We start from the raw sequence: 25,051 nt of genomic DNA, 5'->3' as shown, positions 1-25,051 counted from the left end.
ATCACACTCCGACATATTTTTAATTGAATAGTGTTGACATTTGCTCCAGTTTTGTGTGATACTTGCTATTGTTATTGTGGATTTGAATCATTACCTGCACATACCCATGCCAACTTTCTTTAATAAGTCCAGAATTTGCTTGAAATTTGCGAAAGTGAAAACAATTAAATTGTGACCTCTTAATAGAGATGCATTTTGACTTCTTGCGCATTATTTATTGATTTCTCATCTCACCTGCTGTCCCAGATGAAAACCTAAGTTATATATACCTGTACGCATGAGCAAACTCTCAGAATATTATTAAATTCAAAACCCCAATGAATGTTCCTTCCAACAAACAGCAGAACTAGTATTTTCTCTCTGCTGTTAGCAATTGTTCTTCATTATCAGTCTTTTATGCTTTTGATGCCAATCATTACAGTACTGTAGAGCATCACAGCATAATCAAACAAATTTGCATCTTTTAACCAAAATTATCTGATGTACATCTGCACAAAAAAGGGAAAACTAGTTGTAACCTGGGGACAGTCTGCAAATGCAGAACAGTGGCACTCTTTTCTTTGTGAATCTTGGCATTTAATTCTCCATTGTTTTTCCTTTGCCTCCAAAGATTGAACAAGCTTCAAAATGATTAAGGAATCAGTTTACACAACAATATTGGTCATAGTAGCACAACACAATTTAATAGAAATTGAGCCAAATTTCACATTGCTACCAGAAATAATCAACTGCAATGTACCAATGTTCCAAAAACGTTGCTGGAATGTTACTACTAAACAACAATTACTTGAAGAATGCCAGACACCATAGAGCATGTTTAAAACACAGGAATTCCCTTGGCACATGAGTTTCTGAAAGTAATTATTATGAAACTTACAATAGTTGCATGATATGAAAATTGAAGGAGTTAATGCAACCATATGAGCCTGATGTAATTTGGAATCAAGCATTAAAATGGGAAAAAAATAGTTTCGGAGGACTATCAATGCATTCCTTATTATTCTCTCATCTTCTTAAATTTGAAATTTCAATATTGTTTTGAACCATTACAAGATATGACATTGTTATGTTCATTTCCTGAATATCTTCTGAATTCTGAGTAATTTTACTTCTGAACAAAAGTGGTGGAAGTTGAGTTATGAAGAAATAATATGCATCTGTTATTCTAGTTTTGTAGGCACTTGATTTTGACTGAGAATGGATGTGTTGATTGGAAGCTGATGTACTTCACACTTCAGAAGTACTGTCCGAAAAAGGAGCAATATGGAGATGCCCTTCAATTCTGTCGCCATTGCAGTATTTTGTTCTGGAAGGTAATAGGCATTATTGCTGAGCTTTTGTTGAATTGTTTTTTATTTTGTTATTATTGCTGAGAGTCCATCTGTGACTGTGGCCTTCAATAACACACACACACACACAAACACCCCCCCCCACCCCCCACTTTGGATAAAGTTGGTGGTGGGGGTGTGGTGAAATACCAGGGGAAAGCCACAGAGACCAGGTCTCTGGCACTCAGGCTAGCTCTATGCTTCAGAAAGGAAGGGAGGGAAGAGGAGTGCAGTAGTGATAGGAGATTAATGGTGATAATTAGAGGAGAATACAGGAGATTCTGTGGAGTGAAAACCCTACCAGATGGCATGTTGCCTCCCAGATACCAGTGGCAAGAATGTCTCAGATAGAATCCACAGCTTTCTAAAGGAGGAGAATGAGCAGCCAGAAATCATGCTATATATTAATGCCAACGACATAGGTAGGAAAAAGGATGAAGTCCTGAAGAGAAAATAAAGGGAACTAGGTGAAAATCTGAGAAGCAGGACCACAAGGGTAGTTTTCCATGGATTGCTGCCTTAGCTACATGCCATTGAGGGTAAGAATAGGATGATTTGACAGATGAATGTGTGGCTGAGGAATTAGTTTAGCGGTAGGGTTTCCAGACGTCTGCATCATTGGGATCCCTTGTGGGTAGGTATGACCTGTACAAAAAGGACTAGATACATATGAACTTGAGAAGCACCAATACCCTTGTGGGCAGATTTGCTAGAGCTGTTGGGGAGGGTTTAAACTAGTTTGGTAGGTGGATAGGAACCAGAGTGATAGGTCAGAGGATGTGGCAATTGGTGCAGAGGTAGATATGGTATGTTGAATGTCTTTGAGAAAGTATAAACAGTTGTTGGGTCAAAATTGCAGTCTGTGGGACAGGTTGAAGTTAATGTATTTTAATATAGGAAATATCAGGAACTAAGATTGGGAAAGAGAAAGGATGGTAGGGTGAAGGAACTATGGTTGACAAGAGAGATGGCGCATCTAGTCAAGCTGAAGAAAGAAGCTTACTTAACATTTAGAAAGCAAAGATCAGATAGAGTTCTAGAGAGTTACAAAGACAGCAGGAAGGAGCTGAAGAATGGACTTAGTAAAGATAGAAGGGGCATGAGAAGACCTAGGTGAGCAGGATTAAGGAAAACCTCAAGGTGCTCTGCATGCATGTGAAGAACAGGAGGATGGCCAGTGTGAGGGCAGGTCTGAACAGGATTACTAGAGGAAACATATAACTGGAGTCAGAGGAGGTAGTGGTGGAACATTTTCCTTAAAAAAATTCACCAGTAACAGGGACCTTGATGTTTGTGAGGAGAGCTTGAACATGTCAATGTTAAGAAAGTCGATGTGTTAGAGCTTTATTAAAACATTAGGATAGATAAGCCCCCAGTGCCAGACCGGATATACCCCAGGTTACTAGGGGAAGTAAAGGAAGAGATTGCTGCACCCTTGGCAATTATCTTTGCATCCTCACTGGCCATAGGAGTGGTACTAGATGAATGAAGGGTGGCAAATGCCATTCTTTTGTTCAACAAAAGGAGTAGGGATAATCCTGGTATTATAGAACAGTGAGTCTTACTTCAGTGGTGGGCAATTTATCAGAGAAGGTTCTTAGACACAGGATTTTCAAGTATTTGGAGAAGCATATTCTGATTAGAGAGATCATAGAAATATAGAAAACCTACAGCACAATACAGGCCCTTCGGCCCACAAAGCTGTGCCGAACATGTCCTTACCTCAGAAATTACCGTGGGTTACCCATAACCCTCTATTTCTCACAACTCCATATACCCGTTGAGGAGTCTCTTAAAAGACACTATTGTATCTGCCTCCATCACTGTTGCTAGCAGCCCATTCCACACACTCACCACTCTCTGCGTAAAAAAACGTACTCCTGATATCTCCTCTGTACCTACTTCCAAGCACCTTAAAACTGTGCCCTCTCATGCTAGCCATTTCAGCCCTGGGAAAAAGCCTCTGACTATCCAAACGATCAATGCCTCTGATCATCTTATACACCTCTATCAGGTCACCTCTCATCCTCTGCCGCTCCAAGGAAAAAAGACTAAGTTCACTCAACCTGTTCTCATAAGGCATGCTCCCCAATCCAGGCAACATCCTTGTAAATCTCCCCTGTACCCTTTCTGTGGTTTCCACATCCTTCCTATAGTGAAGCGGCCAGAACTGAGGACAGTACTCCAACTGGGGTCTTACCAGGGTCCTATATAGCTGTAGCATTACCTCTCAGCTCCTAAACTCAATCCCACGATTGATGAAGACCAATGCACCGTATGCCTTCTTAACCACAGAGTCAACATGCACAGCAGCCTTGAGTGTCCTATAGACTCGGACTCCAAGATCCCTCTGATCCTCCAGACTGCCAAGAGTCTTACCATTAATACTATATTCTGCCATCATATTTGACCTACCAAAATGAACTACCTCACACTTATCTGGATTGAACTCCATCTACCACTTCTCAGCCCAGTTTTGCATCATATCAATGTCCCGCTGTAAACTCTGACAGCCCTCCACACTATCCACAACACCTCCATCCTTTGTATCATCAGCAAATTTACTAACCCGTCCCTCCACTTCCTCATCCAGGTCATTTATAAAACTCATGAAGAGTAGGGGTCCCAGAACAGATCCCTGAGACACACCACTGGTGACCGACTTCCATGCAGAATATGACTCGTCTACAACCACTCTTTGCCTTCTGTGGGCAAGCCAGTTTTGGATCCAGAAAGCAATTTCCCCTTGGATCCCATGCCTCCTTACTTTCTCTATAAGCCTTGCATGGAGTACCTTGTCAAATGCCTTGCTAAAATCCATATACATTACATCCACTGCTCTACCATCATGAGTGTGTTTAGTCACATCCTCAAAAAATTCAATCAGGCTCGTAAGGCATGACCTGCCTTTGACAAAGCCATGCTGACTATTCCTAATCATATTATGCCTCTCTAAATGTTCATAAATCCTGCCTCTCAGGATCTTCTCCATCAACTTACCAACCACTGAAATAAGACTAACTTGTCTACAAATTCCTGGGCTATCTCTACTCCCTTTCTCGAATAATGGAACAACATCTACAACCCTGCAATCCACCGGAACCTCTCCCGTCCCCATTGATGATGCAAAGATCATCGCCAGAGGATCAGCAATCCCCTCTCTCACCTCCCACAGTAGCCTAGGGTACATCTCATCTCGTCCCAGTGACTTATCCAACTTGATGCTTTCCAAAAGCTCCTGCACATCCTCTTTCTTAATATCTACATGCTCAAGTTTTTTAGTCCGCTGTAAATCATCCCTACAATCACCAAGATGCTTTTCTGTAGTGAATACTGAAGTAAAGTATGCATTACGTACCTCTGCTATCTCCGCTGGATCCATACGTACTTTTCCACAGTCACGCTTGATTGGTTCTATTCTCTCATGTCTTATCCTCTTGCTCTTCACGTACTTGTAGAATGCCTTGGGGTTTTCCTTAATCCTGTCCGCCAAGGCCTTCTCGTGACCCCTTCTGGCTCTCCTAATTTCTTTCTTGAGCTCCTTCCTGCTCGCCTTATAATCTTCTAGCTCTTTATCATAATCTAGCTTTTTGAACCTTTCATAAGCTCTTCTTTTCTCCTTGACTAGATTTACAACAGCCTTTGTACACCACGGTTCCTGTACCCTACCATCCTTTCCCTGTCTCATTGGGACGTACCTATGCAAAACTCTACGCAAATATCCCCTGAATATTTGCCACATTTCTTCCGTACATTTCCCTGAGAACATCTGTTTCCAATTTATGCTTTCTTGGCTGATGTGGCAAAACATTGTTGAAGGTAGAGCGAGGCATGTGGAGCATATGGATTTTAGTAAGTCCTTTGATGAGATTCCTCATTCAGAAAGTCTGGAGGCATGGGATCCAGGGAACCTTGGCTGTGTGGACACAGAATTGGCTTTCCCATATAAGGCAGAGGATTGTAGAATATGAGGAGTATTCTTCCACAGGAACATGTTCTGGGACCTCTGCTCTTTGTGATTTTCATAAGACTTGGATGAGGAAGTGAAAGGGAGAATAAGTAAGTTTGCAGGTGACACAGAGGCTGGTGGACTTTTGAATCACGTGGAATGTTGTTGTGGGTTGCAGGGGAACATTGACCGGATGCAGAACTGGGCTAAAAATTTGAAAATAGGACAGGAAAATTAATGATGCAGTGATTCCTTTTGGAAAGGTCAATTTGAAAGCAGAGTACAGGGTTAATGGAAGGATCATTATAGGTATGGAGGAATAGAGACTTTTTGGGGTGTTAAGATGGCATATGGTGTTTTGGCTTTCATTAGTCAGGGGATTGTGCTCAAGAGCTGCAAGGTAACACTGCAGCTCGAAAATTCCTGGTTAGACCATACTTGGAATATTGTGTTCAGTTCAGGTCGCCTCAGTAAAGGAAGATGTGGAAACTTGAGAAAGGGTGCAGTAGAGATTTACTGGAATACTGCCTGGACTAGAAGGCATGTCAGATGAAGATAGGTTGAGCAAGCTCAGGCTTTCCTTTTTGAAGTAAAAGAGGATGAGAAGTTTTTTGACAGAGTTGTAGGTGATAAGAGGCAGCGATAGAGTGGACAGGCAGCACCTTTTACCCAGGGTGACAATGATTAATATAAGAGGGCATAATTTTAAGGCGATTGGAGGAAAATATAAAGAAGATTTCAGAGGTAATTCTTCACACAAATAGGAGTGGTTGCATGGAATGCCCGACAAGGTGTGGTGGTAGAGACAGATACATAGGACCATTTCAGAAACTCAGAGAGGCACATAGATAATAGATAAATGGAGTGTTATGTAGAAGGAAAGAGTTAGATTGATCTTTGAGCAGGTTAAATTTTGGCACAACATCATTGATTGAAGCACCTTTACTGTGCTATAAAGTTCCATGTTCTTTTGGTAATTAAATAAATTCAATTTAATCTCGAGTGGCCCATTTCAATTTGTAATGGCTCTGTTCAGTTTTTTTTTTATAAAAGAGTCTAGTAGTTAACAGCAGAAAAGCCTTAAAGGATGTTTGCACTGGATTTATCCATTCTCCTGGATGTGTAACAAAGAAGCATCACTTTAATTATCATTGGATTTGATCAATACATTTTAATTAGTGCAACAATCCAATCAAATCTATTTGTATGTGGTTCACGTACTTGAAGAGTGTATAGTGAAGGAATGATGTCAATCATACTTCAATATTGAAACTGAAAAGTGACCTCGATGACTGCAGAAGTTTTTGGGACAATTGGACTAACTTGAACTCAGGAGCAGTCAGAATATTGAAACAGGCCTTTCACGCCAAATCGTTCACGTCAACCAGGATGCCCCATCCAAGCTAGTCATATTTGCTAGAGTTTGGCTCATAACTTTCCCAACCTTTCTAATTCATGTAACTGTCCAACTATCTTTTAAAATTTGTTCTTGTACCTGCCTCAACCACTTCCTCTGGTAGTTCACTTCACATTGATACCACCCTTTGGGTATAAAAGAAATAGTCACCTCTTAAACTCCTATTAAATGTTTCAACTCTCACCTTAAACCTAAGCCCTCTAGTTCTTGATTCCAAACCCCAGGGAAGAAAAAGATTGAGTTTTTCTATGCCTCTCATGATTTTATACCCCTCAATATAATCACCTCTCCGTCTCCTACAGTCTAAGGAATAAAATCCTGGCCTATCAGGCCTCTCCTTATAACTCAGTCTCTCAAGTTCTGACATCATCCTTGTAAATATTTTCAGTACTTCTAGTTTAATAATATCTTTTCCTATATCACGGTGACCTAAACTGAATACAATACTCAAAGTATGGCCTCTCCTTTATCCTGTACAATTGTACCATCACCTTCTAATATTCCTGCTCTACACCTGGATTTATGAAAGTTGGCATGTCAGAAGGCTTTCTTACTAACCTGTGTACCTGTGACTCCTCTTTCAGGGATCCAAGTCCTTGCACTCTCAATGACCCTCTGTTATATGGCATTCCCGAAGTCATGCTGTTTACCTGGATTTGACTTTCTAAAATGCAATATCTCATACTTATCTGAATTAAACTCTCATTTGTCATGCCTTGGTCCACTTACTTAGCTGATCAAGATCCTGCTGTAATTTTTGATAATATTTTTCATTGTCCCCTATAGCACCTACTTTGGTGTCATCTGCAAGCTTACTAACCATACCCTACATATTCTTATCCAAATAGATGACAAACGACAACGAGGTTGACACCTAATCCCAAGGCACACCACAAATCACTATCTCAAATTCAAGAAAGAACCTTCCACTACACCCTCTGCTTCCACATCAAGCCAACTGTGTATCCATTTAGACAGATCTCGCTAAGTTCCATGTGATCTAATGTATCAGAACAACATATGTGGAACCTTATCAACATCCTTTCTGAAAGTTCCCACAAGCCACATCTACCACCCTGCTCTCAACAGTTTTCTTAATCACAAGATGAAAAAACTTATCAACCTCTAAGCAACCCATATCGTTCCAGATATACATACTGTATATATTTTCCTTCAAAATCCTCCCCAGTAGCCTAACTACCACAAAAGTTAGGGCTTGCTGGTCTGTATTTCCTAGGGTTTTCTTTGTTACTCTCTCCTTTCTATGAAAGGAACATTTTCTACCCTGCAGTCTATCAGTGACTCACCCATGGCTAACCATAAGACATAGGAGCATAATTGGACCATTTGTTCCATTGAGTCTGCTCCATCATTCCATCATGGGTGATTTATTATCCCTCTCAAATCCGTTCTCCTACATTCTCCCCAAAAGATTTGACACCCTGACTAATCAAGAACCTCTCAAACACTGCATTAAATATACTAAATTACTTTCCCTCCACAGCTGTCTGTGGCAATAAATTCCAGTTTCACTTTCCTCTGTCTAAATAAATTCTTTCTCGTCTCTGCTATAAATGGAGATCTGTCTATTCTGAACCCTCTGAATACAGGGCATCTGTGCCTTTATTCCTTCTACCAAAGTGCATAACCATTCACTTCCCTACACTATATTCTATCTTTTACTTTGCCCATTGTCCCAAACTAAATCCTTCTGCAGACTCCTTACTTCCATAACACTACCTGTCCCTCCACCCATCTTTGTATCATCTGCAAACACGTTCACAAAGCCATTAATTCCATCATGCAAATCATTGACATATAGCGTGTAAAGAAGCAGTAGTTCAAAGTACATTTATTATCAAAATATGCATACTGTAAACTTTGAGATTTGGTTTCTTGTAGACAGCCACAAAACAAAGAAACACAATGGAGCCCTTTAAGAAGAACACACACAACACAGATCTCCAAATACCCAACATACAAAACAAGGAAGAGTTCAAACAATAAAAAAGTAAACAAATGACACACAGAGTATAAACTGCAGAGTCCTTGAAAGTGAGGACACAGCCATGAAACCAATTCAGGGCTGAGGCAGTGAACTATCTAAGCTAGTATCTTTCCTGCATTACCATAAGGTTTTATCTTGTTAAGCAACTTCATGTGTGGCATCTTCTCAAAGGGCTTCTGAAAATGCAAGTAAACATCATCTACTGATTCTCCTTTGTCTATTCTACCTGTTGTTTCCTCAAAGAATTCCAACAGATTTGTTGAACAAGATTTCCCTTTAAGGAAAGCAGGCCGACTCTGCCCTACTTTATTATGTGCCTCCAAGTACACTAAAACTTCATCCTTAACACTGGACTTGCAACATCTTGTCCAGGTGACTGACTTACCTTCTCACTTTTCAGCTTCCCAAGCACCTTATTAATATCAACTATACACACTTCTGCCCCATGACTCTCAAATGTCTGGCTTACTGCTAGTGCCTGTCACAGAGAAGTCTGACAGAAAATACTTATTAAATTCATCCACCATTTCTTTTTCCCCATTACTACTTCTCCAAAGTCATTTTCCAGCAGTCTGATGTCTACTCTCATCTTTTATACTCTCTATATATCCGGGAAAAAAACCTTTTGGTATTCACTTCTATATTGTTGGCTGGTGTACTTTCATATTTCATCTTTTCTCTCCTTGAGACGCCTTCTCTTGGTATTTAAAAGCTTCCCAATCCTCTAACTTCCCACTAATTCTTGCTCTATTATATGCTCTCTCTTTTCCTTTTATGCTATGTTTGACTTTCCTTGTCAGCCGTGGTTGCCTCATTTTCCCTTTAGAGTACTTCTTCATCTTTGGCATTATTCTGTCCTGCACCTTCCAAATTGCTGTCAGAAACTCCAGTAGTTATTGTTTGCCCATCATCCCTGATAGTGTTCTCTTCCAATCAACTGTGGCCAGCTCTTCTTTCATGCCTCTCTAGTACCTTTTACTTCTCTGTAACCTGACTTTAATTTCTTCTCAAACTGCAGGGTGAATTCTATCATATTATGATCGCTTAAGTGTACCTTTACCTTAAGCTCCCTAATCAAATCTGATTCATTACACAATTACCTTTCCCCCTGTCGGCTCAGCTACAAGCTGCTCTAAAACGCCATCTGATAAGCATTCTACAAATTCCCTCTCACCAATCTGACTTCCCAATCTACTTGCATATTGGAATTACCCTTGACTGTCATAAAATCACCATTTATTTTTATGCCTTTTCTATCTCCTTTTTTAATTTGTATCCCACATCCTGGCTATTGTTTGGAGGCCTGTCTGTAACTCAAATCAGGGTCTTTTTGCCCTTGCATTTCCTTAACTCTGCCCACAAGGACTCTATGTCTTTGGATCCTATGTCACCTCTGACTAAGGATTTGAATTCATTTTTTACCAACAGAAACATCTCAACTCCTCTGCCTACCTGCCTGTCCTTTCAATACATTGTGTATTCCTGGACATTACGCTCCCAGCTATAATCTTCTTTCAGCTACAACACAGTGATGCCCACAGGATCATACCTGCCAATCACTAACTGCACTACAAGATCATCTACATACAGTCTGCATTCAAATGTAACACTTTCAGTCTTGCATTCGTCACCCTTTTTGATTTTGTCCCGATTTGATACTTAATCTCAGCCCACTGACTGCGTTTACCCAATCATCTGTCTGTCCTTCCTCACAGTCTCATAACACACTGCATTTACTTGTATACTGTTATATTTCAGTGATGCAATTTCTCAACCAGGGCTCCCCAGTTTTCTCAGGATCCTGCAATGTTCTTCCATATATACACCTGGACCCTGGAGATTTGTCTACTTTCACATCTTTCAATTTATCCAACACATCCACATCCTAGTTTTTCATGTCTTTCACCATAGAAGTTAACATAGGAGGTACAGTATATTTATTAGCAAAAAACACACAAAAAGTTAGATGAATTAAGCAAGTTAAGCAGCATTAATGGAGAAAAGTGAATTCAACACCCAGGTAAAGCCCCTTTATCAGGACTCCAAAGGAGAAAGGCAGATGCCAGAATTAAAGGGGAGGGCAAAGGAGCAGGAATTGATGGGTAAATCCATGTGAGAGGGAAGATGTGGAGTGGGAATAGAATGAGATGCTGGGAGATCATGGGTAGGGGTTTGTGAAAAGGGATCAGAGGAATAAGGGAAAAGAAAGGTGGGGACATGGAAACAGAGGGGAGTGCTTACCAGAAGTTAGAGAAATCATTGTTGATGCTGTCAAGTTGGAGAATACCAGGACAGAATATGAGGTGTTGTTTCTCAAATCTGTGTCTATCCTGAACTCAGCAGTACAGGCAACTATTGACACACATCATTGTAAGAAAGGGAAGTGGGATTTAAATGACAAGTCTAAGATTATCATGGTTGCTGCAGCAGGAGTGAAGGTGTTCAACAAAGTTATCTTCCAATCTGCATCAATACATTCATGTTGCTTTCTGCACCAATGCCGAGCTCATCAATTTCATCAACTTTCACATCTCCCACAAATTCAAGTGGTCCATCCCCAACACGTCTCTTCTCTTTCCTGATCTCTTTATCTTCTGACATCTTTTACATACTTACTGATTCCCATGGTAACGTTGACTACAGCTCTTTGTACCCTGTCACTTGCAAGATGTTATTCCCTCCTCTCAATTCCTCCACCTCTGCCATTACACAACCACTGAGACGTCCTCTTCTTTGCACAGAAAACATTTTCCATTCTTTTGCTATCAATGAAGCACACCTGTACCTCCTCCATTTTCCACAGTCCTGTGCTCTTCCCATCCCCCCCCCCACCCAAAATTATAGGGATAGGGATCCGCTTGTCCTCACCTACCACCACTGCATCATTATCTGCAACTTCTGTCCTCTCCATTGGGATCCCACTGCAAGGCAGCTCCAGTCTGCTAATTAAATTTGCTGACGACACTGCATCGATTGGCCATATCTCAAACAATAATGAGGTGGCCTACAGGGAAGAAGTCACCACCCCGACACAGTGGTGTCAAGAAAACAACCACACCCTCATGTCGCAAAAACAAAGGAGCTAGTTGTGGATTACAGGAGGAATGGAGATGGGCTAACCCCTGTTGACATCAATGGATCTGGGGTTGAGAGGGTGAACAGCTTCAAGTTCCTCGGCATCCACATCACCGAGGACCTCGTGGTCTGTACACTTCAGCTGTATGGTGAAAAAGGCACAACCATGTCTCTTTCACCTTAGAAGGTTGAGGAAGTTTGGTATGGCCCCCCAAATCCTAAGAACTTTCTACAGGGGCACAATTGAGAGCATGCTGACTGGCTGCATCATGGCCTGGTATGGGAACTGCATCTTACTTAATTGCAGGACTCTGCAGAGAGTGGTGCGGACAGCCCAGTGCATCTGTAGTTGTGAACGTCCCATGATTCAGGACATTTACAAGGACAGGTGTGTTTTTTTAAAAAAGGCACGTAAGGACCCAAGCCATCCCAACCACAATCTATTCCAGCTGCTACCATCTGGGAAGTGGTACTACAGCATAAAAGCCAGGACCAACAGGCTTTAGGACAGCTTCTTCCACCAGGCCATCAGACTGATGAACTTACAATGACTTGAGTGTATTCTATATTACATTGACTGTATTATTGATTATAAATTGCTATGATTGCACATTTAGATGGAGACCTAATGTAAAGATTTTTCTAAGAAATAAAGTCAATTCAATTCAATTGCAACTTACCTGCTTGTTCCTCCCAACCAATCTGTCTCGAGGCACTTATCACTGCAACAGTGCCAAGTGTTACATCTGCTCTAATACCTTCTGCCTCACCGTTATTCAGGGCCCTAAACAATTCTTCCATGTTAAGCAGCACTTCAGATGTGAATCAGTTGTGTCCTTATTGCATCCAGTTCTCCCAGCTCAAACGTTGACTGGACAGGTGGTAGCTTTAACTTCAGTAAAGCTTTTGACAAGTTCCCACATTAGAGACTGGTTCAAATTTCGTGCCTACAAGAAACTGGATCCAAAATCGGCTTGGCAATAGGAGACAAGGTGATGCAGAAGATTGTTTTTGCAATTGGATGCCTGTGACTAGAAATGTCCCACAAGGGTCGGTGCTGGGACAGTGGACAATTACAGACTGATGAGGAGACTATTGAAATTGACAGAATTTGGCAGAGGTTTCGATATTGTCTTGAAGTTGCAAGCTTGCCTCAGGTCAAAACTGATGAAATAACACAATCTAACTTCTAGATTTACATATCTTGTCATGTATACTTTTCTGCTTTTGGAGCAAAATGTGAACAGAATTAAACATTTATATGCCAATATGATGGTGAGTCCCCTATCAGTTGTGTTTCTACAAATTAAATACCAGTTTGGAATTTAATCTCTGAAATTCTTTTATTGTTCATTTTTTGTCATTTAAGATGTGGAATATGAAATATTTAATTGTCTCTTGGCTCAGTACCTTACTTGTTTAGTTAGCTCAATATTCCATGAAAATATTAATTATGACTGTTTTTCATAAACTGGATATTTAGTGTTGTGTCTATAATTTCACAAAGACTTTAAAAGTCCAGTGGAAGGGAATATATTTGGTGAATCTGTTCTTTTAATTTCTTTATTTCTATTTGTTCTTTTCTCCTCATCCCCTTCCCTTTATGCCTGCACCCACCTCCCCTGCTCCTCCTCCCTTGATCTCAAAGGACTACTGCCTTGCTTTACTATTCAAGGTATTTTCAAATATTTGTGTTCTTAAATACCATCTAGTACAGGCATGGGCAAACTACGGCCCGGGGGCCATATGCGGCCCGTTAAGCTTTTTAATCCGGCCCGCAGAACTTGATGAAATTATATTAATAAACCTTGTTAACGTTTTTTTCCCCGCAATTCTGGCGTTTTCGCCACAACAAAACTAAATCCAGACTTTGATGCGCTGGCTAAAAAGGGAGACCAACAACACTGTTCCCACTGAAATTAAAAATAAGTTTCTTCGTTGTGTTATGTAAAAAATGCATTTGAAAATATTTGTTTCAATAAGCCTTACATGTTACATGTCATTTCTGTTAAGTGATGGACATGAGTAGTGCACAGGTGCATGTACGTTCTCAAAATAAAAAATGCACTCCAGATAAAATAACGCGCTCCGCATACTGCCGCGCTGTCACTGTTCTGTCCTTGTGCTGGTCATTGTTGAGTTTTGGCACGGGACAATTGAATAAGAAGGAGCAGGACAAGTAGACCTGCATCTCCTACCGTTTTTGAAATAAAGACAGTCAGGAGGAGAGTGATGATGATAATATCTTGAAGGATAACAGAATTTTCAGTGCTTTAAAATAATAACTGTTACTATTAAAAAAAGCTGTATTTTATTCATTTAATTTTCAGTGTTTTAAAAGTCATTTCAATAAATAGCTAAATACCATGGGACTTCAAAGACAGATATTTTGTTGTAATGCATTTGTTCATTTTCAATTGAAATTAAAGCACATGTTTTCTACATATCCCATGATATTTTATTTTCTCTTATGAGGTGTATTAGCAAAACACTCCGTCCATCTGCTCCTGGTCCGGCCCCCCTGTCAAATTTTAGAACCCTTTGTGGCCCACAAGTCAAAAAGTTTGCCCACCCCTGATCTAGTATGTATCTGTCCAATTTCTGCAGGCCAGTCAACTTCTTGATGTCTTAGACTTTTACAAAAAATGATTGTGTATCTATTAAGTAGTTGTACTATTTCTCTTAAAGGTATATAATCTTGTTTGAGGAAATGCAAGCATGTTACAATTAGCAATTATAGGTTGAGTACCCCTTATTCACAATTCTAAAATCTGAAAATCTCTGAAATCCAAAATTTTTGGAGTGCTGACATGATGTCACAAATGGAAAATTCCACAAGGCGCTGGGAAGGTCCCCAGATGATATCTGTGCACCATAGATAGTTCTGAGAAGTGACCTCACATATGTAATGAACAGAAGTTAAGGAAAAATAGAAAAAAAATGGCATAAATTGAAAAGTGAAGATGCTGATCATGTATCGTTCATTCAGGAGTGAACATTTGCCACTTAACAGTATGCTGACAATGAAACAAGCAAAGATCTATCAGGACAAATGAAAAATTGAAGGCAATTGTGAATATTCAATGGGCTAGTTGCACAAATTTAAGAAAAAGCATGGTATTAAAATTTCAAAGCATCTGCTGATCACAAAAATCTAGCAGCAGAACAAGTCTATGATGCTGATTGTTTTCAGAGCTTGCATAACGGCCATAAATTTTTAAAGCATTGCAAATAGAAATCTTAACACCAGAGCAAGTCTACAATACTCATTGTTTTTATACCTTACATAAAACTTAAAAACTACAAATATGTACATTGTACTGTAACATTTTAATCAAAAAATAATAATCGTAGGTAGAGACTGAAAGCCTGACGTTGTTTATTGTCACAAACGAGAAAATCTGCAATGCTGTAAATCCAAGCAACACACACGAAGTACTGCCTGGCCTGATGAGTTCATCCAGCATTTTGTGTGTGTTGCATTGTTTATTGTTGTTCAACAGGTGATTCAATTATTCTCCTGATGCTGCTTTTGTTACCCTGCACACATTACATATCATTAATAGAATGAAAATATAATAATTTTTAGCGTTGAATACATGTGTAATGAAAAAGTGCAAGCCAAAGACTACATACTGATAGCATATAAATTCTGAGTCAGAAATGATGACAATCCCAAGCTATCTCATTATATATGCCAAAATCCAAAAAGAATTCAAAATCCAATCCAATACCTCAAGCATTTCAGACAAGGGGTACTCAACCTTCATAACGTTAATGGTAAAAGCTAAAACTTATTCATTATATTTTCTGCTAGGATACAGGCCATCCCTGTACAGCCAACAATCCTGAAAGTTGCTGTACACCAGTGTCACCTCAGCACTTCATCGATCTCTTTAAATTTTAAGTGGAACTACTGATGCTTTAAGGCTTTTATGTTCGATAGCCTTGATCATTTCTCATACGAGAACAACCAATTTGCTTCCTTTTCTTCTGCAATGTTTTTCATTAATTTTTTTTATATCCATATACTACCAAAATTAGATAAAACTAATGTAGGACATTTCCAATATCTGCATGTTTTGATTCCTGATTTGTATTAATAAAGTTAGAATTCATTTTCAACATGTTTGTGCACAATAATATTTCAGGCTAAATGTAAAAGTGAAACATTGTTTTAGCTATTTTTAGCAAAAGCAAACACATGTATTAAGAGTTCTATCATTTTCAACCACAAAACACTTTTTGGATAAAGCATTGGGCCCTAAACAGCATTTTTGTATGAATAATATTTTTTTAAGTTGCAGTTGTATGAGTAAAACTGTTCCTGCTTATGATTCATTGTGTATTTATTATATTTTTAAAAATGTATAATGTAATGAAGTGCATTATTTTGTTATGTCATACCTGCTGCTTGTAATTTTGCAGATTTTGGTGATCCAAGTACAACATTATAACACGTTTGAGATGCAAATTAATTTTTAATAAAATCTTTAAATTTATAATATTTTGCACCACTGGTAATGTACTGTCAGAGCTCTGTCATGTAGATATTTTGGAAGTGTGAGGAAATAAAGAATCTTGCTGCACTTTATTTAATCTTTTCAGTTTTGATGCCATATTAAGATTAAACTCTTGATCTGCCTTATAATTATTGCAGCTCATTATAGGTATTTTATATCTTTACATCAGTGGTTTCTTCTTTCATAAAAGGCATTAGGGTTGAGATTGATCCTAGCTGAATGCAGATTAGCAACAGCCATTCTCGACCGTTAAATATCCCTAATCTTCCTATTAGTTAAACACTACATTCTAGTATTTTAAAAAATTTCTATTGTGGAAATTGCAGCATGCGTTAGAATGGTGTGCTAACAGAAAAGTATGCAGACACTTTGTGCAGTCTTCCTACGTGTGGAAGTTCACTAAAGCAACAGTCCAGACGATAAGCTTACAGAAACAGTATGCACAGTGCAGTCATCTAGCCTGAATATGGCCCTTGAAAGTCTAACTCTTATACAAACTTTCTTTTCAAGCCTCTGAACCAAGATCACCAATCATATAAAGGCAAAATAAAGATGTGAACAAACTATTCTTGGGCAACACTTAATTTTGGACAGTTATTTTGCTAATTCTCAAGTATTATTGGACTTTACACAGACTTAATTGCTTATTAACACCCAAAATATCTATTATGATTATAAATACAAAAATATTGGGATTCAGTAGTGCACAGTTTCTACTGGGTCAATTGAAATGCCTATCCAATTTTCTCACATTTGACACATTTCCTTCTTCCCCTTTCCTATCCACCTAACTGTCCAAATGATTTTCAAATGCTGTGATTAAACCTAGCCAGTCTTAAAGCCAGCACTGGATGACCAAAATGCTTCATTTCGGACTTGTCAGGATTGAATTCCACCTGCTACTGTTGATCTATGCCCCACTCTCTCCTTTGCTATTGTCCTGACCGATGTGTTTTGTACAGATGTTACATCGCAACTGTTGTATTAAAGATGCCCTCTCTGAGGAAGGCAAACACACTCTGCCTATACTGCACCTGTACCCTTTGGAAATATTGTGTTGACCTCCTGGGAAGTGAATGTGCGTAATGTGACTGGCCTAGATGGAATCTATGGCTGTGTCATCAGATTCAGCATGGACCATCTGTCGGGTATATTCACAGATATCTTGGACCTTTCCCTACTCCAATCTGAAGCTGTTACCTACTTTAAGACAGTTTTCATCCTGGAACTTAAGAAAAATGAGATAATAAGCCTTATTGACTACTTCTTGCTGGCACTAACATTCAACATCATGAAGAGGCTGATTGTGACGTACATCCCTATTCCAGCCTCCCAGATAACCTTGACACACTACAATTTACCTACCATTAAAACTGCTCCATGGCGGAGAGTATACCCAGGCCATACACTCATATCTGGAACATCTGTACAGTAAAAACACCTACACTAGACTATTGTTTATTGATTACAGCCCTGCCTTCAACACCATAATTCCAAACAGTGCTCCAAATTCCTGGAGTTGGGACTCAACACCTCCCTTTGCAACTGGATCCTTGACTTCCAGGCAATCTGAAGGCAGGTGACAATACTTCCTCCATTATTATCCTCAACTCTAGTGCCCTGCAAGGTTCTGTCTTCAGCCTCTTCACTATATAGCCAATTTCTGATCTAACTCCATTTACAAGTTCTCAGATGATAGATAGATAGATAGATAGATACTTTATTCATCCCCATGGGGAAATTCAACATTTTTTCCAATGTCCCATACACTTATTGTAGCAAAACTAATTACATACAATACTTAACTCAGTAAAAATATGATATGCATCTAAAATCACCCTCTCAAAAAGCATTAATAATAGCTTTTAAAAAGTTCTTAAGTAGTTTACTTAAATACATTGAGTCCTAACCCCGGCACTTTAACATATCTTACTCCTGGTGGTTGAATTGTAAAGTCGAATGGCATTAGGGAGTATTGATCTCTTCATCCTGTCTGAGGAGCATTGCATCGATAGCAACCTGTCGCTGAAACTGCTTCTCTGTCTCTGGATGGTGCTATGTAGAGGATGTTCAGGGTTTTCCATAATTGACTGTAGCCTACTCAGCGCCCTTCGCTCTGCTACCGATGTTATACTCTCCAGTACTTTGCCCACGACAGAGCCCGCCTTCCTTACCAGCTTATTAAGATGTGAGGCGTCCCTCTTCTTAATGCTGTCTCCCCAACACGCCACCACAAAGAAGAGGGTGCTCTCCACAACTGACCTATAGAACATCTTCAGCATCTCACTACAAACATTGAATGACGCCAACCTTCTAAGGAAGTACAGTCGACTCTGTGCCTTCCTGCACAAGGCATCTGTGTTGGCAGATAACACTGAAGTGGGCCGGAACTCAAACAACGATGACACTAAGTTCAGAAAGGAGAGTGCATACGGGCATGATGTCATAGCAACCACCTGTCCCACAATGTCAGTAAAACAAAGAAGCTGATCATTAATTTTAGAAAGCCTGGCATTACTGGTGCTGTGGTAGAGACGGCTGAGAACTTTAAGTACCTAGGTATAATTCAACAACATTTTTCCTGATCCAGCCACATTAATCCTGTGTAAAAGAAAGCAGATAAATGTCTACTTCATCAGTTAATTCTTTCCAATTAAGTGAAAATCAAAACTTTTGTCTTAACACTTTATTGAAGTGAAGCAGCATTGTCTGGCAAATTATACAAAGAGAAGTGAGTTTTAAATTCAACTCTAAATATTAAAAAAATTCTGTCACATCACATTGAAATCAAAAGGTTGACTACTATGCATACAGTACAAAGTAAGAATTTGGTAGTAAAATATGTGAATGGGAAATACTTATTGGTTTTAAATTACAATACAATAGCAGTATTTAAAAAAAATGTTCTTACTAAACCATTTATCAAGAAAATTCTTCCAAACTTTTAATCTATTAACATGAAGTGCTACCACAGCTTTTGTACAGTTGCATTATCTACATTTGTAGATCATTCACAAATGAACAAGTGAGCTTTCTATACTAGGCAATTTCAGTCTGCAAGGATTAATTAAATACTTTGGCAGCATTTCTGATAATGACAGCAGCCAGCAAAAATAGACTTGTGGTACAAAATGAAATTAATTTTGCAGCAAGCAAATTCACTAAACCAATGATTATCCATTCAGAAATTAGCAATAACTGCTGACATAAAGCTTTTTAAATACAATTGTCTAATCACCCTGAGATGCAATTTAATAAAAATAATCATGTACTGCTGTATCATTTGATAATCATGTTATTGCTAAATAACAAAACTCCTGTATTTAATTTCTCTTCACTATTGAATACTGAATTTGGGTTAGAGTTGAAGTGTTAACTGTTCCTGTTGCTTAATTGAATTCCCCACAATGGTTGGGTGCTTTTTGTTCCTTCCTAACGCAGAATCATTGTAACTGCTTAATTCTAATTCTAAGAATGTTACTACCAACAAAACAAAAATAACCTTTAAATTGTTTCATCACAAAAGACCAAGCCTTCAATGAATGAAGATAATCTTTGTGAAGGTTACAATTCAAGGTTTAATGTTAAAAGCAGTATGGAAACTTTGAAGTGTACAGGAAGTGCTTCATGAGGTAACTGATTCAAGTTAAATTATACAATCAATATCAAATATTTGATGACTGAAACACTCTGACTACTGGTAATCTGTCAGCTGTGCTTAAGATTGCTTAATAGGTCATCTTAGAATCTTTAACACGGGAGTATTATAAAATAGTGTGAAAGCCAAAGGATTCCTTCTGGAGACAGGAGAATGCAGATACTGGAACTTGGACCAACACACAAACTGCTAGAGGCACTCAGCAGGACAGACAGCCTGTGTTGGGGAAAAGCAACTCCTTTCCTCTTACCAATGGTGCATAACCCAGAGTTCTTACATCAGATTGCTTATTGCAATACAAACCTACTGCTTGAAAGAGTATGATTTTTTCCAGCCCCCCCACCCCTTTAATGACCAATACTTCCAACAGTTTCATAAGGAGTGGAAACTGATAATATTCCCACTCTTTACAAACAAGGCTGAAGGTTCAGACTTGGGCATCTAGCGTGGCACTCTCCCAAGAAAATTGCTCAGTAAATTATTATGCCTACTGTTTTACCAATTACACTTTAACTAGTCACTGTTATGATTTAGGTCACCAAACATATTGATACTACACTAAAGAACTTGGATACAACAGCCAAAGCAAACTCTGTGTTTGAAAGGTGAGGAAAGCCCGAGAAGATTCCTGAGAAATTTCTTGAGTAGTCTTTCACTAATTCCCATAATTAGAAAGCTCATTGAGCAGTTTCACAGTGGGCGCTATGACTACAGAGCATGTCACGACAGAAACAGTGATATCAATCCCCCAATTGATTAATTAAGGCTTACTAAAAACAAAGCTGTTGGATCGGTTTTTGCTGAAAATACTCGGCTTTCTGTGAAATTTTTAAAAACCTACAAGACATTCAGACAAAAACAACTTCACACAACTTTTATCCAGTGATGGTAAGACACTGGATTCCAAACCAATGCTAATTGTTTAGCAGATGTTCAAATTCAGTTCACCAGAATCTTTTTCTCATCATTCAGCATACATGAAGGAGAAGCTGAGTTTTCTTTTACCCCAACTGTAACAGCCCTTGTAATATTTAATCCAACCACCCGTCTTTATTAAATCAAGAAAAGGGCAAAGGTGAAGAGACTAGTCTATGGTCACTAACAGTAAACACATGCAAAGTAAATCTACTGCCTGTACCTCTTACTCAGTTCCACTGTGGTCTCTGGTACCCAATATGTGCAGTGGAGTAGTAGCCAAAATAAGCATGCATTTATACTGATGTTCATAAACAAATACAGTATACCCAATGTTCAGAAGAATGAGGTATCAATAAATAGTTATATTTAGGCACTCAATAAAGCTGATGACAAGCAGTCACAAATAAAGAATGCTGATGGGACAATTCAAAATGAGCTCATCCGAATGGAAAAGGTGCTAATACATTTATTGAAGAATTGGCACAACAGAAAGAAGGTTGGCGATTTTGATTTAGTGCTCAACAGACACCGACTTCACATGCATAAAATTACACAGAGGCAAAGAATCCACAGAAAACCTGACAGAAGAACTGAAAATGGTGAGAACTGTGCAACTAATTTTTGGACTACCATTGAAGCAGATAGATAAGTATCACTCAAGTTCTTCCCAGCAGTCAGTCAGATTTCCTTTACTGCGTCTTCGGATTCCAGGCAGTTTCCCTGCTGTTATGATTCCCCACCTGGAACTACTCACATTTGTTTCACTCTCCAGGCTGGTATATTTTGAACTGCTGCTACTTTCACTTGCCCAGTCAGACCAGACACAGGAGTCAGTCAAATTGCTATAAGGATTCTCCGTTGTAACTTGTGGCTCCCATGCTCCTTCTTCTGTGGGACTCTTGCTGGCTGAGTTCTGTTTAATTCCCAAGGTGTCCCAGAAACTGGGTTTCTTTTCCATTTTTACATCTTCTTTTACTTTCACAGTTGTCCTGCAGAGATAAAAGGGCCATGAAAAAAATTACTACAAATAATGTTTTCAAATACATGCATTCATTGGATGTAGGTGATGCCAACCAAATGAAATTCATTATTTGGTTCTGAGACTTAACATCACATGGGACAATTAATAATAAATCTATTTTTTAATTTTATTTTTCACAATTAGTTTTACAGCTAATGAAATAAAAGCATGTGGTTACCCAGGTGTCTATGTTGGGAAAAGGCAATTGACTCCTGATGTGTTAGTTTATTTTAGTTAACATGCTAATTGGCATACCACAACTGGCTTGGGATCACTGGATTTTGGAATTACCAACTATAATCAACCCCCAAATGACTATGATTCAACTACAAAACTTAGCTATAATAGAGTGAAGGAAACTATAATGATTTGCAACAGCAAACATAAAAAAATTCATGAAACTGGGAGCCATGTTTAATGCCGTGAGGATAGGAAGCAGAGCTAGACATGAGGTTTAAGAAAGTATCTGGAAAAGAGCAAATCTGCAAGGAAAGCAAGGCATGGATAAGAGTGTTTTCCTTGAATTGAAAAGTCAATCACTAGAGGACATGGATTTGAACTGAGAATGGGAGATTTATACAGCAAGTTTTGTTTTACAGAGAGTGAGTGGGAGCACACTGCCTGGAGATGTGCTGAAAGTAGATGTGATGACAACATTTAAGAGGGATTCAAGGAGATACAGGGATAGAGGGTTATAGATAATATGCAAGCAGATTGTTTGTGCTGTACTGTCTAGGTTCTGTATGGATGGGGTGTTGTCTGTGCTGTACTGTCTAGGTTCTGTATGGATGGGGTGTTGTCTGTGCTGTACTGTCTAGGTTCTGTATGGATGGGGTGTTGTCTGTGCTGTACTGTCTAGGTTCTGTATGGATGGGGTGTTGTCTGTGCTGTACTGTCTAGGTTCTGTATGGATGGGGTGTTGTCTGTGCTGTACTGTCTAGGTTCTGTATGGATGGGGTGTTGTCTGTGCTGTACTGTCTAGGTTCTGTATGGATGGGGTGTTGTCTGTACTGTACTGTCTAGGTTCTGTATGGATGGGGTGTTGTCTGTGCTGTACTGTCTAGGTTCTGTAAGGAAGGGGTGTTATTTGTGCTGTTCTGTCTAGGTTCTGTAAGGAAGGGGTGTTATTTGTGCTGTTCTGTCTAGGTTCTGTAAGGAAGGGGTGTAGTTTGTGCTGATCTGTCTAGGTTCTGTAAGGAAGGGGTGTAGTTTGTGCTGTTCTGTCTAGGTTCTGTAAGGGATGGAAGATAAATTTTGTAAACTAGCTTCAGAGTTAAGTGCAGGAGATGTGACAAGTAATGAAAACATTTAATCAATCATATTATAAAACTGTTTAAACCCTAGGTAGTCAATTACATGGGAATTGGAGGGGGTGCCATTTTCCCCTTATGTCTTAGAAATGCTGATGAGTCCCATAGTTTAGTCTGTAGTCTGCACAAAATGACAATATGGTAATAAAATCAGAATCAGATTTATTATCACCGGCATGTGACTTGAAATTTGTTAACTTAGTAGCAGCAGTTCAATGCAATACATAATATAGAAGAAAAATAATAAGTAAATCTTATTCAGTATACTTTATACAGTACATGCATATTAAATAGATTAAAAATCATGCAAAAAAACAAATACTATATATTAAAAAAAGTGAAGTAGTGTCCAAGGGTTCAATGTCCATTTAGGAATCGGTTGGCACAGGGGAAGAAGCTGCTCCTGAATCGCTGACCGTGTGCCTTCAGACTTCTATACCTCCTACCTGATGGTAACAGTGAGAAAAGGTCATGCCTAGGATGCTGGAGGTCCTTAATAATGGACGCTGCCTTTCTGAGACACCGCTCCTTGCAGATGTCCTGGGTACTTTGTTGGCTAGTACCCAAAACGGAGCGGACTAAATTTACAACCCATTACAGATTCTTTTGATCCCCGTGCAGTAGAAGCCTCCCCCCATACCAGACAGTGAAGCAGCCTATCAGAATGCTCTCCACAGTACATCTATAGAAGTTTTTCAGTGTACTTGTTGACATACCAAATCTCTTCAAACTCTTAATGAAGTATAGCCGCTGTTTTGCCTTCTTTATAACTGCATCAGTAAGTTGAGACCAGGTTAGATCCTCCGAGATTCTGACATCCAGGAACTTGAAACTGCTCACTCTCTCCACTTCTGATCCCTCTATGAGGATTGGTATGTGTTCCTTCGTTTTATCCTTCCAGAAGTTCACAATCAGCTCTTTTGTCTTACTGATGTTGAGCGCAAGGTTGTTGCTGTGACACCACTCCACTAATGGGCATATCTTGCTCCCGTACACCCGCTCGTCATCACCTGAGATTCTACCAACAATGGTTGTATTGTCAGCAAATTTAAAACAACTGCAGCCTGCACCATTTTTGTTGCCTGTTGTCAGTGATGATGGAGACTAACAGTCTCTATGAAGAGCAACCAGCTGATCGATGTGGCCAATTGCTAATAAATGTACCTAACTTTTAACTGTTTACTCACCAGCTGGAGTCTAAGTACATCAACAATAGCTCTGAGCACCTCAGACATCAATTATTTGTGCACAATTAAACTTTTGACTTGTATATTTGGAACCACCACGTGAGACCAGGCGCTTGACCATCATCAATCTTCCTTAACATGCTAGAGAGACAGGGTGATGAAGTCTGGTACAGCTACACCAGCTGTTGCGTAGGAGAGACAGAAAAGGCAAATAGATCCCCTTTAACTCCTGTGGGAATGAAACACCCCCTTCTATATCTCTTCAACCAAGTTCTCCAGTACGGCAGTATGTCTTCCATTATGATTCTAATCATCCTGGAATGTATGTCTGCCAGTACTGTCTACTCTACACCATCAGTGCATGTAGATTACTGAAGCTCACATACATAGTTAACAGAAAAAATATACACAGAATTAGAAGCTAAAACTGCAGGCAAACCTAAGTTATGATAATCAGAAAAGAGAGCCAAAAATCACATTCTAACATCGGACTTTCAAATGCCATCTTATTAGCATGATACATTTTCTCCCGTATTACACTGTTTTTCATAGCTAGCACCTGTGAAGAGTTTCAAGTCAGATAATTTGGGAGCTTCAGCATCCTGAAGCCACTGCAATAAAAATCAGATGACCCATTAGTCCAAGTTACAAGATTTG

The 25,051-nt window shown here is 39.2% G+C and overlaps 2 protein-coding genes across 4 annotated transcripts in view; one reads left to right on the top strand and one right to left on the bottom strand.

Annotated features, from left to right (window-relative positions):
* Positions 1–16,371, top strand: part of fbxo25 (F-box protein 25) — a 77,071-nt gene extending 60,700 nt beyond the window's left edge. For 2 of the 3 annotated variants that reach the window (XM_073056788.1, XM_073056785.1), the window contains 3 exons: positions 1,170–1,313; positions 13,426–13,452; positions 15,595–16,371. In XM_073056788.1, coding sequence (XP_072912889.1) covers positions 1,170–1,313; positions 13,426–13,452; positions 15,595–15,684 — 261 coding nt within the window. In that variant the 3' untranslated portion in view covers positions 15,685–16,371. The remainder of the gene's footprint in view (positions 1–1,169; positions 1,314–13,425; positions 13,453–15,594) is intronic. The other variant, XM_073056786.1, reaches the window with a different exon arrangement.
* A 2,600-nt stretch (positions 16,372–18,971) lies between these two features.
* LOC140733446 (testis development-related protein) overlaps positions 18,972–25,051 on the bottom strand; it is a 75,133-nt gene continuing 69,053 nt past the window's right edge. Inside the window, exon 4 of the mRNA XM_073056784.1 lies at positions 18,972–21,865. Within this exon, the coding sequence (XP_072912885.1) occupies positions 21,529–21,865 (337 nt within the window). The 3' untranslated portion in view covers positions 18,972–21,528. The remainder of the gene's footprint in view (positions 21,866–25,051) is intronic.

Source organism: Hemitrygon akajei, chromosome 9 (assembly GCF_048418815.1).
Source record: "Hemitrygon akajei chromosome 9, sHemAka1.3, whole genome shotgun sequence".
Taxonomy (NCBI): domain Eukaryota; kingdom Metazoa; phylum Chordata; class Chondrichthyes; order Myliobatiformes; family Dasyatidae; genus Hemitrygon; species Hemitrygon akajei.
Note: the sequence above shows the minus strand (reverse complement) of the source record. Positions and strands in the feature narration are given on the sequence as shown.